The following is a 16,143-nucleotide window of genomic DNA, read 5'->3' as shown; positions in this document are numbered from 1 at the left end:
CTCGCCCATTCGAGAAGCTTTTAATTTTTTTCCATCAGAAAATAACACAGAGTCGAGAAATGCGTGGGGCCTCGGCTTGCCCAGGAGGCAATGTGGGCGGGGCCAGGGCACGGCGGTGGGGTGGTGGCCTGGTGGGGTGGTGGCCGGTCACAGGTACACGGGCTGCTCCTGGCCTGTGAGCAGGCGATAGGTGGCGGCCGGCATGGTCTTGATGTGAACCTGTGGGGGGAGCAGGCGGCGGGTTGGTGGGGGCCCGGGCTGGGAGGAGGGGTGGCCTGCCTCGCCCCGCCCGCCGCCACGCACCTCGGGGTGGGCCTCGGTGAGCAGCTCGATGACACGGGCGTGCGGCGTGGCCACCACGCTGTGCCCGTTGATCTCAATGATGCGGTGGCCCACACGGACACCCCCACGCTCGGCGATGCCGCCGCGGAGGAGGCTGCAGATCTGGGGGAACACGGGGGGCCACGCGCTCAGGGGGCTGCGCGGGGGGCCACCCGCCCCCACCCGGGGCCCTGTGCCGGGGCCTCACGATGCCGTCCTCGACGCAGAAGCCCAGCTGCTCTCGGGCGTGGGGCCGGCGGATGATGGCCGTGGTGACTGGCGGGCAGTGGACAATGCTGAGGGTCACCAGCACCTGCGACTTCACTTCCTGTGCGGGGCAGGGGCCGTTGGCCTGGCTGGGCCGCTTGGCAACCTGCAGTCCCCCGGGACTTCAGTGTACCCACCCATAAATGGACCTACAGCCCCGACCCCCTGAGAAGCGGTTAAGGACGTGGACGGGAGCTGGGTGGCCTCGGGGTCAAAAGTCTGAAGTCTGACACCCGGGGCCGGAGCTTCTTCACGGTCACTAGCGAGTACCCAGCAGTGTCTACCAGGCAGGGTGACAGTCAGTGACGAGCTGCGGGGACCGGCTCAGACCGGCCCTTCTGGCCTGGCCAAGGCCTTCCTCATCCCGGGGCCTCAGTTTCCCCATGTGGGCAGCAAGGGGAAAGGCTCAACGCCGGCTGCCTCACGGGAGACAGGCAAGGCCGTCGGCTCTGCCACTAGCCGCCTGCGAGCCTGTCCTGCTCCCCACCAGTGGGGTCGCCCTGGAGAGGCGACTTCCCCGCTCCCAGGGGAACGGGTAGTGTCTCCCTAGGGGTGTCCCGACCCCTGCCTGCCCCCACGAAGCCTGACAACCTCAGAGCTCAGTTTCCCACTTAGTTTCCCTAAGCACAGAGGGCTTGAAGGTTGTACCACGCCCCTTCCGGGCTGGGCCCGAGCCCTGTCCAGAGAAGGCAGCTGGTGGCCTCGCTGCCCCTTCCCTGGGCCTGCCATCCACACCTCATGGGCCAGGCCCTCTGAACCCAGCCGCCCTGCCAGGACTCACGCGGATGGCGGCCTGCACGGTGGCCAGCGGCAGCCCCACCAGGCTGGTCCCGTTGATGGCGGTGAGGCGGTCCCCAATGCTGAGGGCCCCCGAGCGCTCGGCGGGGCCCCCGAGCAGCAGGCTGGCGATGACGGCCGTGGGCAGCAGGGAGCCCCAGCCCGACTCCACCAGCGCCACGCCCAGGCCCTCGCCCTTGCGCTTCTCGAGGACCACCTGGGAGGGGACGCAGGTAGGAATGATGTGAGGGCTGCTCGGTGGGGGGCTGGGAGGGGGCCGCCCGCCCACTGGCTCACAGCTCACCTCCCTGCAGTTGTCGCTGTTGGAGAAGTGGTCGAGGTCCCCATTGTGGAGGTGGCCGGGGCCTGCAGCCCCCGGGCTCTGCTGGGTGCCCACCCGGCTGGGGTCAACGCCGCTTTCCCGCAGGAACTGGCTGTAGGCCGCGGAGAAGGCCTGGCCAATGGCCTGGGCGATGAGCTGGGCCTGGGGAGGATGGGCGGTGTCACACTGGGAGTGCCCTGCCCCCTCCCTCTGCTCCCCCAAATCCTGACCACCTCAGAGCTCAGCCCCCACCCCTTCCAGGACAAGATCCCCAGCAGACTGCCTGTGGGGGGGGGTGGGGATAGCCGCCCTCTTCCTGCTAGGGGTTGGGGGGATGGAGCGGAGGACGGGGGAGGGAAGGGGACGGAGGGAGACAGGCCGGGGCAGGGGCCAGGGACGGTTTCAGGACTTGGCTGCCAGTCTCAAAGTCTTATCAAAACACTGGAACACGTGGGCCCCGTGGAGGGGTCAGATCAGCGCCGAGGACCGAGGAGGGGACGCGGGGGTGACGATGGGGACCGAGTGAGCTCCGGAGGGAAGTGGGGGCTGGCCCGCGTCCCGCTCTCCCCCGGGACGCCCGAAGCCCAGCGGCTCACGTCCTCTGAGTGGAAAACGTGGCAAATCATCTTGTAGAGCCGGCGGCCCTGGGCCTCGGGTGCCGGCCTCCGCGCCAGCCGCCGGCGGGCCATGATCACCAGCACGCTGCCGATGTCCGCGATGTAGGAGATGGTCTGCAGGGCGTGGTCCATCATGGCCTCCTGGGGGAGGGGGCAGAGCAGGCCTGGGAGGGCTGCCGGGGCCTAAGCGGGGCCCCCCGCGTCCCAGAGGCCAGGCCTGGGCCCTGTACCTGGGAGTCGGCCATCAGAACCTTGACCCTCTTGGTGGAGATGAAGAGGTCCACCTCCGTCATCGGCTGGGTCTCCCCGTCGGGGGCCTGTGGGGGGTGCGGTGGGAGGTGGAGGACCCCAAAGACCCAGCCTCTGCCCCACCAGGCCCCCCGGGGCCTTGGATGACCCAGCCCGCCCACCCGCCCATCGGTCTGTGGCTTCACCTTGACGCGGTCCACGGCCTCCTGGGCCTGCGCCATGCGCGTGCTGGGGGGTGGGTTCCGCTCGGACACCAGCTGGGTGGAGCCCAGGTATTTGGCCCCAAATATGACACCGTCAAGGAGGTCTTCATGTTCACAGGGTCCCGATACTGAGGGCGACAGCGGGGGCCGGTCAGCCTGGACGGCCCCGTCGGCCTCGTCCACCCACGTGGGCTCGGCCCAGGGTCGGCCACTCGGACAGTACAGAAGAGCAGAGATCAACCCTCTCAGGACTCGGTACCACCTAGGCGCCCGGGCCCGCCCACCGTCCCGTCAGCCGGAGACACAGCCCAGCAGCGCGGCCCTCGCAAACCCAGGGCCACTCAGCATCTAGAGCCAGCTCTGTCCTCGGCGCAAGGGCCCCGGGCAGAGGACCCGGCACCCGGGGCCGCCTGCGAGCCCAGAACCGAAGCAGAAGGAAAGACGCCTCCACCCCGCACTCCCAGAGTCCCGTCGTCAGGCTGGCCCCAGACGGCCCCGACCCACCCCTCGCGGTTCCTCTCAGCGGTTCTGGACACCCGCCCCCCCCCCCCCGCCCCCGCCATCGATCAAGAGGCAGTTAACTCTGCTCACTGTTCTGGAATTCTCCCCTACTGGCCCAAAAGCACAGACAATTCTACCCACGGCCCCAGAACCTCCTGGAGACGACCGTCCACGTGTCTAATGCTCTCGTGCGGTCCGGAACGCCCCAAGGCTCAGATCGGCACTGTCTGCAGAAGGCCCCGACAGGTTTCGGACCACAGAATCCTATCATGGGTTCTAGAAACCCCACACCATGCCAGAGCCAGACTTCCACTCCACGATTCCAGAACGTCTTCGCCAGGACAGCATTGGGTAGCTCCCCTCATGGTTCTAGAATCCCCTCGATAATCCGTGGCCACAGATGCACCCCGCGATGCTGAGACTTATTCGAACATCCAGAAACAAACAACGCAGCTCGTGGTTCTAGAGTCCCCCCAACTAGCCCAGAACCACAGAAAGCTCTGCCAGCAGTTCTGGAATATTCTAATCAATAGCTATTGCTCTGTGGTTTGGAACCACAGGTATAGGCCCCAGTGAACTAAACCACACTCCTATGGCTCTGCTCATCGTCCTTCATGACCTAAGCATTCTCAGACCACAGGCGTCTCTGGGGTCCCAGCGCTGTGCCGTTCGACGTGGCACCCACCAGGCACGTGCGTCTCGGGCCCTGGAATGTGGCTGCCCTGGATTAAGGTGTGCTGTAGATCCAAACACCAGAGTTTGACGCTCCTATGCGAACTGAAGTAAAATAACTGAAAATGTTGACTGTGTATTGAGGTACCGTTTTAAATATGCTGGGTTAAAATGTGTCATCGCTATTACCTTTTTTGAATGTGAACAACTAAGAAGTTTCAAGTCACAGGTGGTTGACATTTTTCTGTCATACGGCACCAGCCTAGGCCCTTCGGATGACTCTGGAATTGGACTGCTCTGCCCAGTGCCGGACACCCCCCACTGGTCTGGAACCGCAGATGAATTCTGTTCACTGCGTGGTTCCAGAACTTCCTGGTCTGAGTAGAACCACACAGCTCTGTTCACCATTCCGGAACACTCTTGTCAGCCCAGGCTCCTTTAATCTAGGACCATGGGCAAAATGCCAAGTTCTGGAGCCCCCTAAGAGAGTCCCAGCTCCACTGGGACTCCAGATCCCACTTGGAAGTACAGGGCCAAACCAGCTCCTCTTTGCACAGCCAGACTTTGCTCTTTAATATAGAGCCTCAGATAATTGGGGGAGGGGAAAATTCTAGACTATCCCAGGTGGCCAGACCGGGTCTTCACATGCCTTTAGGGCAGAGATTGGCAAACTTTCCTGCAAAGGGAAAACACTAACTGTTTTTTTTATTTTGTGGGCCAGATGGTCTCAGTTGCAACTCAACTCGACCATTGTAACACAAAAGCCACTACAGACACTATGTAAATGATGGGGGTGTGTCCCAATAAAACTTTATTTCGGGGCACTGAAATCTGAACTGCATGTTCCTTTCAAGTATAAAGGAATATTACCCTTTTGATTTTTTCCAACCACTTACAAATGCAAAAGCCATGAAGCCCACAGACATACCAGAACAGGAGGTGGGCACAGCTGGTCCACAGACGGTCATCTACCAAGCCCTGCTGTAGAGGGGAGCACTAAAAACACCGGCCGTCTACTCCTTCTAGAACATTTAAGGCTGTCTCTTTCTTCTCAGGCTGTCTGGAATCAAAACCAACCTCAGAGCCTCTCTAGAAGCGCCTCCACACTAGCCAACTTTGTGCCAGAATTTAGGAGTCTGACTCAGGCTGTTCAGAAACCCCTAGGTCCCTGGGGCCAGGGTGGGTGGGACACTCACCCTCCTGGAGGGCAGGGTATGAAGCCACGGTCTCAGGGCTCTAGAAGAAGATAGAAGAGGGGCAGGACTGAGTCCCTCCAGCTTGGCTCCTGGCGGCGGAGGAGGCCTGGGGGGTGGGGCGGGCACTACCTGGGCACCGGCAGGCTGCTCTTCGGAAGCGATCAGAGGGACCGTCTCCAGCCAGGGCTCCGGGGAGCTGCTTGAGCTTCTGCTGCCATGCCGCTTGGCAGAGGCTCCCTCTGCCCACCCCTGGGGGCCAGTATGCCCCTCTGGTTCCTCAGGGGGCTGCAATAGGCGAGGAGCAGGGTCTGCAGGCTCCTTGGGACAAGCCTGGGAAGAAGGACACTCCTCCAGGTGCAGAAGGTTCAGAAGGTCGTCGCGGCCAGCCTCAGCAGACAAGAGCCCGTGGGCATCGGCCAAATCCTGGGCGGCCCGGCCATGGCCGGTGGCAATGTGCAGGGGGCAAGGGGGCCCATCTGGGGACTGGCCCCCCAGATTGCCCGGCAAAGCCTCAAACTGTTGCACCAGCTCCTGAATATTCGGCCCGTCAAGTTCCATCTGACTCAGGCTGCTAGGGCCTCCGGGCACTGGGTCCCACTGACAGCCAGTGGTAAGGTCCTGAGATGGCACAAGTGTGTCCCTGGGCTCCTCCAAGTCCATGGCTGGAGGCCCTGGAGGAGGTCGAGGGGTTGTCAGGAATTCCATGCTTGGACCCCGGGCTCAGGCCAGCATCTGAAAGAGATTCAAAAATTAGATTTCTTGGGTGTCAACTTGGTGCCAGGCTCTAGCTGAGGGCAGTTTAAACAAGACACAGAATTTAATCTCCACCATACCCTGCAAGGAAGGGTGTGCTGCGACTCCCATTTTACAGATGAAGAACCTGAGACGCAGAACGCAGCTGTAAGACAGTGACATCCCGGGCTCCAAACTCCCAGAGGATTCCCCTGCACCTGTCACACCAGACCTCTTCCCACCTGTAGACCCTGTTTACCCCAGTCCTTACTCTTCCGAGCCTCCCTCCCCCGCAACGTGGAATCTCGGCAGGAGATACACTTCACTAAGAGGTAGGTGCAGGTAGCCGAGACCCGGGACTCAAGACCCAACCCCGAGACTTCAGATTCAGGACCTCAGATTTGATTCTAGAGATCCTGGACGCCGGAGAGCCGACCCTAATCTCAAGACCTTCGATGCCACTTTCGAACTGGACCCCAGGCTCAGACCCGGAGCTCAGACCCAGCCTGTAGACAACTCGAACCTAAAGCTACGAGTTAAGACCCCAGTCCTTACGCAGACCCCGGACTCAAGACTCCAGACCTGTGGACGCAGGCGCCGGCCCCAGATCCTGCTCTGCCCCGCCTGGACACTCACTTTCCAAACAGCGGTGGCTTCACCCCGCACAGCGCCCAGGACCCCACGCCCCGAGCCCGCCAGGTCTTCCGGGACGCTGCCGCTCGCCATTCCGGGTCAAGGTGTCAGCAGATGTAGCCGCACACCTCTCCCGGCCCCTGGGCATGCGCGCCCTCGCGGGGCCTGCTGGGAAATGTAGTTCTCTCAGCCAGCCTCGCCGCGAGGTGGAGGGGCGGGGGAAATGCTAGGTGTTGGAACCGCACATTCGAATCCCGGGTTTCCAGGCGCGTCGCGTGGGAGACCGGGCTGGCCTCTGGGCCTACTTTCTCAACTGAAAAATGAGGTTAATAATCACTGCCTGCCTCCTACGGTCGTGGTCATTATTCCGAGGGATGACAGATGGGAAGATATGGGACTGGAAAATGCTAAAGGAGAGTGAGAGGTGGTCTCTCCGACTACGGCGACATCGGAAGCAGCGCGGGGACCCTACTACACACGGACCTCGGTTTGGCTCACAGAAGGGGGCAGAATGGCATGTCTCGGCTTAACCTTCCCCCTCTGTGCCTCGGTTTCCCGAGTTTTAAACCGGGGATAATAATAGGAGGGATACCTCGTGATTTTGAGGTTTAGGGAGCAAGCCTGTCAAGGATTTAGCAATTGGTCCGGAATATAATGAACCTAACAAATGTTCGTTTTTTTAATGACCTTTAAGCGTTGAGTAAGTAATTGCTCACCGAGTAGAATCGGGAATGTGTATGAGGGGTCTTTAAAGTGCATAAGTAACTAAAGGAGGGCAATAAGCCAATGAAACATCTTTCGAAAGTCGCCTCAGACGGTACCGGGGATGTCTATGAAAGTTCAAAGCCAAGCACCATAAGCCCAAAGCCGGAAGACCACACTTCCCAAGAGTCTCTAGGAGCCTCTAACTCCCAAGCTCCCTCTGGCCGCTGACGCCTCCGGACGCGCGCACGTGCAAGCGGCGGCGCGCGGCATGGCAGCCAGGCACCTGTTTGGGGCTACCCGGACCTGGGCCGGCTGGCGGGCGCGACAGCTCCCTGGCCCCGCCGCCCCTGGAAGCGTCTTCGGACGGGATTACGCTAAGAAACCAGGTGAACTGGGTTAAGACGGCCCAAGATGGGAACGGCGGGGACATTGAGCGGTTGGGAATACGCAGGCGCAGGCCGAGGACGTGGCTCTTCGAGTCCACGCGCATGCGTAGAGAGGCGGGCCGCTGGGTTTTACGCGCAGCTGCAGTTTGAGGGACGGAGGGCGCGATTGGACTCAGTGCGCAGGCGCCAGCCTGTACCCCAGCGGCCGGTGACGGGGGTGTGGGTTACGTGGAGTAAAGGCGCTCTTCGCCGCGCAGGCGTGCGGTTGTTTTCTTTGGTCAGTAGGTGGGTGGCAAAGTGGGAGGAGGCCATGAGCTTGGGTCCAAGACCTGTTTCTGCACCCAGATCACTTTGTGAGCTTTGGCAAGTCATCACTAGAAATAGGAGAATGCGGTGGGGCCCATCTAATTATTTAAGCAAAGCCAAAACGAGTTTATTTGAATTTTAACTGCACGTAAACTTGCCTGATCTCTTGTGTTGAAAGGAGGGAATTGGCAAATAAATGTTAGACCTTAAAGAGACATAGCCACACTTTCTCCTAGAGGTACACAGGAAGAATCAGAATAGAATTGAAAAGGAATGTCTTGGTCTCTCTGAGTCTTGGTGTTATTTAATGCAGTAGCCACGTCCACCTTCAAATTATTTTGAGTGCAGCAGACAGGGTCCAGCCAGGGCTCCAGGCCACCCAGATAGACAGGGCAGGATAGGAAGGCTGGCCTTCGGAGGCTGGAGCTGGGTCGAACCAACACTCGCCTCTACCCTAGTCGTTAAGGGCAAAGGCGGCAAAGGCGGTGTGGTCAGCGACGACCTGAAGGACCCAGAGGTGTGCACAGACCCCGTCCAGCTCACCACGCATGCCATGGGTGTCAACATCTACAAGGAGGGCCAGGATGTGGTCCTGAAGCCGGACGCCGAGTATCCCGAGTGGTGAGTGGACCACGCAGCAGTGCAGGAAGAGCCAGTGACGGGGTCAAATCTGGGGTGTCTGGGAGGGTTTCCCTGGGGAGCGTGATCCAGGTGGCAAGACCTAAGTGGGTGGAAGGAGCTTCAGAGGTGGTGGGAGCAGCCAGTGCAAAGGCCCTGAGGCAGGACACCTGGTTCATTAGCAAAGCAGGGCGCAAGGTGGGGAGTAGGGAGAGACAGGGCAGGGAGGTCGCAGCGCAGTCCCGGCTGGGCCTGGGGGCTCCAGGGAGGGTTGGGGCAGTGTCAGGACTGGAAGCCACTGACATACACTGATCCTTAAAGCTGGGGAAGGTTCAGAGAGGTTGAGCGGGAGGGGGAGGCGTTGCAGGTGACGGCACAGCACGAACAGTGGCCAGGAGGCAGGAGAGGCTCGGCGCATGCGCACCTCCCACGTCAGCTCCCCTGGGCTGGGGACGCAGCCAGGAACCCAGCTCGGGGAGCGGAGGGGCGGCTCTCAGGCCACACAGCCCCCCGGACCCAATCCTGCCGCTCGCTGCCTCTGCGCTGCCTCTGCCCAGGGTGCCTGGGAGTCATGGCAGCCGCAGCGGCCCTGATTCCTGCCCGGACCCCGTCAGGCTGTTCCAGATGAACGTGGGCCCCCCAAAGCAGCTGGAGGAGCTGGACCCTGAGACCCGGGAGTACTGGCGGCTGCTCCGGAAGCACAACATCTGGCGCCACAACCGGCTGAGCAAGAGCCGAAAATTCTAGTTGGGGCTGGAGCCTCCCGACCCGCCAAGGACCTCGACGGGCCCCGGAGGGTCCCGGAGGGCCACCACCCTGCCCCTCGGTGTCTCGGAGCCTCCCGACCCACCAAGGACCTCGACGGGCCCTGGAGGGCCACCGCCCTGCCCCTCGGTGTCTCACGGAAGACTTTATTTCCCTGGAGAAAACAGACTTTCTTACCTGGGTTCCCATGTGGCCCTAGCTGGGTCAGGGGCCTGGGGACCAATAAAGAACTCTTGGAGCTGTCATCAGCAGGTTCTGGGCGCCGCTGGGTGTCGTGTGACGTGAGGCCGGTGGGAAGTAGGGTGGGCAGCGGGGAGGTGGGCGCCTCCTCAGGCGCAGTGGTGCTGCGGGCCCAGCTGCCGCTCCTGGGCCATCGGCTGGGCTTCTGCAGGTCCATTGTCCTCTCCAGGCCCCACCGATGCCTGAAATTCCCAGCACTGCCCAAGGGGCTCCGGCCCCGCTCCTCAAGGGGATGGCTTTTCCAGCAAAGCCTCTCTTGGTTGCAAGGGACTCAAACCCGACTCAAGCCATGGGAAGAACAGAGTTGGGTCGCATCAGGCATGGCTGGATCCAGATGCTTCAGTATTCAGCCATGTGGCTCTCCCCATTTCTGGTCCTTTTGACCCCCAATCAGTAGTTCTCTTGGGCAGGGATGGCTCCAGGGCTCCTGATGACAGCCCCTACCCAGTTCAGCAAGCCCAGTCCAGTGTCCTCCCTGCCAGCGTCACAGGGTTGTCTTCATTCGCCAGTCATTTGGACCCAGGGACGTGGGCCTACCAACTTTGCTGTCCACCCGCCTGGTGCCTAGTCCTCACTGCCCCCAACCAGGAAGCGCAGCCTGCAGTATCCCTGGGGTACCATGAACCCGATCCTCAGCCCCAGTGAGAACCCAGCTTTGGGTGGTCATGGCTCCTGCCCTGCTGGGCTGTGAGAAGGGGTCTCCAGGGCAGTGTCCCAGGGAGGAGTCAGGCTGGTGGGATGGAGCCCCCCACTCTGCCCCACCTTAGCCATACCCTTTATCTGGTAGGAGCCTGCTCAGGTCATGGGTGGGCACTGCCTTCCAGGCCCCTCTGTCCACATGCTGGCGGGGCGGGGCCCCCAAGGCTAATTCCTCCTGGTCCCAGGAAAATGAGAGCCCTCATCCGCTTAGAGGACTCTGCCGAGGAGATTACTGAGAACGTGCTCGCCGTGGTGGCCCACCCCGGACAGGCGGGGCGCCCCAGCCCTCCCGTGACTCAGTAAAGACCAGTTGCAGCAGCCACAGGCCCTGCCGGACCCTCCCCGCCCTCGCCCCCTCCTGCTCTCCCTGCCCCTCACTGCTCTGGGCGGCACACGGCTCCTCGCTGCTCCTCCAACGCAGCTAGCTGGGCCCTCCACCCTGTGCCGTTGCCTGTGTCGCCCCTCCCCACGTGTCCCCGTGGCTCCCTCCCTCTCGTTGTCCAAGTCTCTCCTCTGAGGTCACCTCCGTGCTGCCTCGCCAACCACCTCATTAAAGCCGACACCTGCCACACGGTCCTGGTCGCCCTTCCTAGCTCTATTTTTCTCCCCAGGATTCACCACCAGCTTGTGCTTTGTTTTATTTGTTTTAATGGTGCATCTCGTTCCTCCCACTGCAGTGGCGGCTCCGTCAGGGCAGGGACTGTTGTGTCCCCATCACTCACTGGTTGGATGGGGACCTGCACTGGGCAGAGTGCATGCAGGCTGGGCCCCGTCCCACCCTGGCTGGGCTGGGGAAGTGCCGGGACCTGCGGTCAGTGGGGACACAAGCCACACTTTGAAACGTGGAACGAGCAAGGACAGACAGTATTTGCCCAGTGTCCCCCGAGGGCCCTGGCCTGAGTCACCACCCGGTTCCTACCGTCTCCTTACCCCTCACGGGGCAGTGGGTTTGGGGAAATGAGTTTGAAAAACAGCTCTAACCCCTACCGGCTGTGTGACCTCAGGAAACTGGCTCCCCAACTCTGGGCCTCAGTTACCTCCCTGTAGAATGGGGTGGAGGCCTGTGTGCCCGCCTCACGATGGGCTCGGGCCAGGAGCAGCTGGGCAGGAGCTGCTGGAACCAGGTAACCAGCGGAGAGGGAGGCACTGAGAGCCGAGCGCTCTGCTGGGCAAAGATTAGGCAGGGTTTAGGCTCATCGGCTTGCAGACCTAAGGGCCTGGCGGCTCCCGATTACTGCCTTACGGCCCGGAGCCTCCGCACCCTTGCACCCTTGACAGATGGGATACTGAGGCCCCAAGAGGGGCAGAGACTCCGCAGAGGCCACGCAGGGCCCTGCCTCCTGGCCTGGGAACCTCCTTCCCGAGGCTGGGTGCTGGTCTGCCTACAGGGCAGGGCGAGGTCGGTTGGGGACCTGGGATGGGTGGCCAGGGTTAGGGAGGGTGGGGATGGGCAGAGGTCTCAAGTCTCACTCCTCAGTGATGGCCTGGCCTGCAGGTTGGGCTGCTCTGTGCCCTCGGCCTAGGTCAGGACAGGCCGCAGAGGGAGTGCTGGGTGGGTACCAGGCTCAAGCCGGTGGCCAGGCCCTGTCCAGAGCCTGCGCATGCTCCTTGGCCAGCAGCCGCAGAGACGCCTCCTCCAGGGCGAAGCCGTCGGCGAAGGCCGGGCCAAAGGCCTGCGGCCGGAAGGATGCCTGCAGCCCCGGGCCCGGGCCCAGAAGGCGGGGGAGGGCTGGCACGGCGGGGGGCCCGGGGCCCAGCCAGGGCTCCAGGGGCAGTGGCATGGCCGGCGGGCGGGCGAACGGCAGCGCTGGGGCCTCAGGGAGCCTCGGGGCTGAAACGGCGCCTGAGCCCGACTCCAGACGCTCCTGACGCCGCCACTTGGCTCTGCGGTTCTGGAACCACACCTGGGGGCAGCGAGAGGCTGCTGCCAGCGCGGGCCGGTGCGGAGGGCTGGCCGCTCTCCCCCTCCCCCGGCGGCCTGACCCCCGCCCCCGCTGCAGTGCCCCAAGGCGGTCTTGACAGACGGCCCCTCACGGCCCCCATCCTAGCAGCACCCCCCAGTGCTTTCTGGATCCAACCCCTCCTCGCCGCCGTTCTCTGCGCAGGTGCCCAGGCCCCTCAGCCTCACCCCTCGTCTCCCCTGGCGCTCAGCGCGGCGCTCGAGGCCCTTCCCGCGCGCTTTTCCAGCCTCGTCCCCTCCCCCCGCCCCCGCGCACGCGCCCCGAGCTCCGTGGAAACTCCTCCAACTTGACCCCTGCACGTCCTGCGCTCGCCGCCCGACGCCTGGGAAAACGCCCTCTGTCCGTTCAGACGTCGCAGCCCCCGTGCCACGTGCCCTCCTCTGCGAGGTCCGCCCACACGCGGGAGACCCCCCCCCCCGCGTGGTCATGTCGCGGGGTGCGCTCACCTGCACGCGCACCTCGGGCAGGTGCACCTTGGCTGCCAGCTCCTCGCGACTGTAGATGTCTGGGTAGTGGGAGGCCTCGAACGCCCGCTCCAGCTGATGCAGCTGGTACGTGGTGAAGGTGGTGCGGTTCCTCCGGTGCTTCTTCTTGGGGGCCTCCTCGCAGGGTGCTGGCCCCGCGCCCTCAGCCGCCGGCCCCTCCCCAGGGCTCAGGAACATGGCTGCCCCTCGCCTCCACCTGGCGGGACAGCAGGGGAGCCCAGCACCTGCTGGGGCGGGGGCGAGACGTGGAGGGGCTTCCCCCTCCCCGGGGTCCTGCGTGCATTCTGCCTCCCCGGTCTCTCCCTGCGATCTCGACCGCGGACTGTCTCACGCTCGGTCTCTCCCCACTTCCTTCCCTGATTCTTCTGCATCTGTCAGTCTCTGGTCTCCCGCTTCTGTTCCCCTCTCCTCCTTGAGTCCGCCCTCGCGGCCTCTCCCTGCACCTCTGTCGTTCTGTCTGTCCTCCTCTGTGTCTAGGGCCCCCGGGAGGGCAGGCCCCCATGAAACGCTTCCTTAGCCCCAAGTCCTCTGCCCTGGGGGACTCTGCACCCCCAGCTCCCACCCGGATGCCCGCCTTGCTCACCTGCCCAGTGCTCACCGCCCCCAGCGGTCCCTTATCAGCCCAGGTGTCCACGGGGCTCCCGCCCCAGCGGGCCCAGCACCTCGTCTGCTGCTGGCCTGGCCTGGCGGCCTCAAGGGGGTGGGGTCGGGTGGGGGAGGATTAGCACAAGGTATTAATTGAGACGGGCCCTCCTGTCCTGTCTGCCACTGGCTGCCCTGAGCCGCAGAGGGAGGGCTGGGGGTGGGGGGACCCTGTCCTCCTGGGTCCTCCTCCTCTTGCAGCAGGACGCCAACCAGAGCCTCCCTGTCTCTGGGCCTGTCTTCCTGGCCATAAAATGGCGACACTACTAGGACCCGCCCCATGGGGCTCTCGCTCCCGGGACTCACCGGGGCGATGAAACGGGAGCGTATCGGGCCGTGATGGGCACACGGTGAACGCTCGGTGAACGTCTGCCGCTGTTTCTACCAGCAGGGCCAGAAAAGGGCCGCCTGCGACACGTGGGTGTCAGCGGAGCTGGGGAGGCGGCGGTCCCGACAGGCGGCGGCAGTGTTAGTTGGCTCCTCTGGATACTGAACAGCGCATGGCATGGGGGGCATTTTAGCTGGGTTTTGAGGTACGAATAGAAGTGCGCTCTTCATTTACCCAATAAACATTCATTGAGCACTTACTGTATACCTGAACAAAACAGACAGGTATCTGGGAGCTGACATCCTAGCTGGGGAGACAGACAACAGCCAATGTGTAAGTTAAATGGAGCCCGTCAGGTGGTTGGTGAGAAACCTCAGGTGGGGGAGGGACGGGGCACGGGGGGGGGGGTCCATGCTTCTAAGGAACGTGATCACAGTGGGGGTGCAGAGCAATGCTGCACGTTCTGGACAAGGCCGGTGTGAAGGGGAGGGCACTGGGGAGCCATGGGAGGTCGTGCGGCCGGGAAGGGACGCAGCTGGCACCTTGGACAGTGTCGTGGGCATGACGGGAGGTCAGGAGGGGCCTGGAGGCGAGAGCAAGGGCTGTGGGGACGGTGAGCAGTGGGGGCAGGGGCACGGGAGCACTTCCGGGGGGAGAAAGTTTGGGGAGGAGGGAGGAGAGGGCGACACCCAGGGCCCTGTTCTGGGGACAGGGAGATGATGGAATTGTCACAGAGACAGTGGCCCGAGAGCTGGAGCAAGATCCAGGGGAAGACCCTGAGACTGGTCTGCTAACCCCCCCCAATCCAAGGTACCCTGAAAACCAAGAGGAGGGTCTGCGGGAGAGGCCCGAACACCTGCTGCTGGACGCAGTGGGAGACCCAGGCCCTCGGCAGGAGAGGAAGCAGAGACAGAGCCTTCCGGACGTTGGCTTTGCAGGGAGAGAGATCCGTGGAGACAGCGAGGAGCAACGCACACGCACACCCAGAAAAGGGGCGACCAGGCCCTGGAGGGGTCGGGCCCAACTGCAGGGCACGTGGCCTTAGAGGAGTCAGCTGCGCTCCCAGATCCCAAAAGCAGGGCCGAGGCGGGAGGCAGGGGGAGGCCCCAGACACCCTGAGCTCAGACCAGAGGGGCAGCTAGTGCTTCCGGGGGCCCCTCCAGCCTCAGCTGCCCCATCCGTAAGTCCAGCTCCCGGCTCTATGGCTAGGGCAGGCCGGGCCTGTGGGGCGGGCAGATAATTCCCTTAATTGCTTCATCACTTTAAAACGCTAATGAGCTGCTCTGTTCTCTGGCTCCAATTAGCTAATTGGTCCGGTGGGTTAAGAGGCTGCAGCAGGGCTTGGGCGTCGGTGCGGGGGGCTTTGGCGATTTAGCGGGATGTGACTGAAGGTGCAGACGCTGTGTCAGCTTAGAGGGCCGGATTAGGGGCGGGCCGCGCGGCGCGGGTGAGGGCGGTGGGCGGGGCCGGGACAGGAGGGAGGAGGGGCCGCCCCCCATCCCCCGGCGGGGTTGGGCGCGGGCCAGTCCACACTCTGCCCCTCCGGCCTCCCACCCTTCACTTCCCTCCCCCAGGAAGAATTGCTAAACCCCTTCAGGTGCCGCTGGGGAAACTGAGGCCAGAAGGTGGGCTGGGCTTCCGGGGGCATCTCAGAAGGTCAGCATGACTTTGGAGTATTTACTAGCTCCGGCTGCGCTCAGGCAGGGGTGGGTTGGCTGAGGTGGGAGGGTGTGCTGGGGCCTGGTGTCCCATCCCCTGCTTGGGGGGGGATCCTGGGGTGGGACGTCGCCAGGCCCGGACGGGAGACCCCCTACAGGCTGCCTGGGTGGGAACGATGGGGTGGCTGACAGTCGCAGCAACGACTAAGCGCCAACTGCGAGCGCGCGCAGGGGCCGCACCTCCGCGCTCGCTCCGGGAAGATGCGCAGGCAGGGCCCCCAGCCCCACAGTGTCCCTGAGACACACACATGGAGGCAAGTCGGGACTCAAACCTGGGGAGTGGGCCGAACCGAGCCCCCTCACCTGAGAGGATGGGAGGGGCGGGGCCTCGGGACTGGCTGCTCGGCAGGCTTTTCTTGGAGTCCCTGGGTCAGGCTGCTGGGCCGTGACAGCTGGAGGATATGGGTGGCCGCACGGAAGCATCCCCAGGCTGGGTAGCAACGAGCACGTGGCAGACCCTCCCTGGGCTCCCATGCGCTTGCTCCAAGGGGCACATCTCCCATGGTCCTTTGAGCCTGGGACCCAGAGAGCCCCGGACCCACACCCGGACTGGGACTTTGAGGGTCCATTATGGCATCCACAAATGGTTCACAGTGGGGACCTGGGGGCCATGGCAACTGGATCCACGGGATGGCTGTGATCCCCGACTTGGAGAGTCTCCTGGCTCCATCCCAGGGGTCTGTGTCCCCACTGTGGCTGCCAGTGGTCCCAGCTGTGCCGACCCCTCAGTGGACAGACCCCTGGCAGATGGCTCCAGGCTGAGTGACGGGGTGCCTGGTGTGGACCCCCTGGGCTGAGAG

At 63.2% G+C, this 16,143-nt stretch overlaps 3 protein-coding genes across 5 annotated transcripts; 1 reads left to right on the top strand and 2 right to left on the bottom strand.

Annotated features, from left to right (window-relative positions):
- Window position 1: 1 nt before the first annotated feature.
- On the bottom strand, window positions 2-6,623 carry APBA3 (amyloid beta precursor protein binding family A member 3). Of its 3 annotated transcripts, none has more exons than XM_016163529.2 (11): window positions 6,494-6,623; window positions 5,255-5,857; window positions 5,126-5,165; window positions 2,739-2,884; window positions 2,535-2,621; window positions 2,284-2,445; window positions 1,670-1,849; window positions 1,370-1,582; window positions 530-649; window positions 304-444; window positions 2-219 (listed from the first exon to the last, which is right to left on the bottom strand). In XM_016163529.2, exons 2-11 carry the CDS (start codon window positions 5,828-5,830, stop codon window positions 148-150), a joined length of 1,737 nt encoding a protein of 578 aa, XP_016019015.2. In that variant the 5' UTR covers window positions 5,831-5,857; window positions 6,494-6,623; the 3' UTR covers window positions 2-147. The 3 variants fall into 3 exon arrangements, with proteins under 3 accessions (XP_016019015.2, XP_016019016.2, XP_016019017.2); XM_016163530.2 differs by having other exon boundaries at window positions 6,440-6,620; XM_016163531.2 differs by lacking the exon at window positions 530-649.
- Window positions 6,624-7,425: 802 nt separating this feature from the next.
- Window positions 7,426-9,521, top strand: MRPL54 (mitochondrial ribosomal protein L54). The gene is made up of 3 exons (XM_016163567.2): window positions 7,426-7,581; window positions 8,346-8,508; window positions 9,120-9,521. Exons 1-3 carry the CDS (start codon window positions 7,464-7,466, stop codon window positions 9,250-9,252), a joined length of 414 nt encoding a protein of 137 aa, XP_016019053.1. The 5' UTR covers window positions 7,426-7,463; the 3' UTR covers window positions 9,253-9,521.
- Window positions 9,522-11,767: 2,246 nt separating this feature from the next.
- Window positions 11,768-12,850, bottom strand: RAX2 (retina and anterior neural fold homeobox 2). The gene is made up of 2 exons (XM_016163459.2): window positions 12,617-12,850; window positions 11,768-12,113 (listed from the first exon to the last, which is right to left on the bottom strand). The coding sequence occupies exons 1-2, from the start codon at window positions 12,830-12,832 to the stop codon at window positions 11,775-11,777; spliced, it is 555 nt and encodes a 184-aa protein (XP_016018945.1). The 5' UTR covers window positions 12,833-12,850; the 3' UTR covers window positions 11,768-11,774.
- Window positions 12,851-16,143: the final 3,293 nt, after the last annotated feature.

This window comes from Rousettus aegyptiacus, unplaced genomic scaffold (assembly GCF_014176215.1).
Source record: "Rousettus aegyptiacus isolate mRouAeg1 unplaced genomic scaffold, mRouAeg1.p scaffold_m13_p_16, whole genome shotgun sequence".
Taxonomy (NCBI): Eukaryota; Metazoa; Chordata; class Mammalia; order Chiroptera; family Pteropodidae; genus Rousettus; species Rousettus aegyptiacus.
The sequence above is the reverse complement of the archived record's forward strand: the minus strand, read 5'-3'. Positions and strand labels throughout refer to the sequence as shown.

What these genes read in the sequence shown, in the direction of transcription:
- APBA3 (XM_016163529.2), bottom strand. Translation starts at nt 5,830, where the DNA reads ATGGAATTCCTGACAACCCCTCGACCTCCTCCAGGGCCTCCAGCCATG. An exon ending in ACGTTTTCCACTCAGAGGAC is followed by an intron (nt 1,850 to 2,283) that starts GTGAGCCGCTGG and finishes CATCCTCCCCAG; the next exon opens with GCCCAGCTCATCGCCCAGGC. An exon ending in TCTGCGTCGAGGACGGCATC is followed by an intron (nt 445 to 529) that starts GTGAGGCCCCGG and finishes GTGTTCCCCCAG; the next exon opens with ATCTGCAGCCTCCTCCGCGG.
- RAX2 (XM_016163459.2), bottom strand. Translation starts at nt 12,832, where the DNA reads ATGTTCCTGAGCCCTGGGGAGGGGCCGGCGGCTGAGGGCGCGGGGCCA. An exon ending in TGCCCGAGGTGCGCGTGCAG is followed by an intron (nt 12,114 to 12,616) that starts GTGAGCGCACCC and finishes CGCTGCCCCCAG; the next exon opens with GTGTGGTTCCAGAACCGCAG.
- MRPL54 (XM_016163567.2), top strand. Translation starts at nt 7,464, where the DNA reads ATGGCAGCCAGGCACCTGTTTGGGGCTACCCGGACCTGGGCCGGCTGG. An exon ending in GGATTACGCTAAGAAACCAG is followed by an intron (nt 7,582 to 8,345) that starts GTGAACTGGGTT and finishes CCTCTACCCTAG; the next exon opens with TCGTTAAGGGCAAAGGCGGC. An exon ending in GACGCCGAGTATCCCGAGTG is followed by an intron (nt 8,509 to 9,119) that starts GTGAGTGGACCA and finishes GGACCCCGTCAG; the next exon opens with GCTGTTCCAGATGAACGTGG.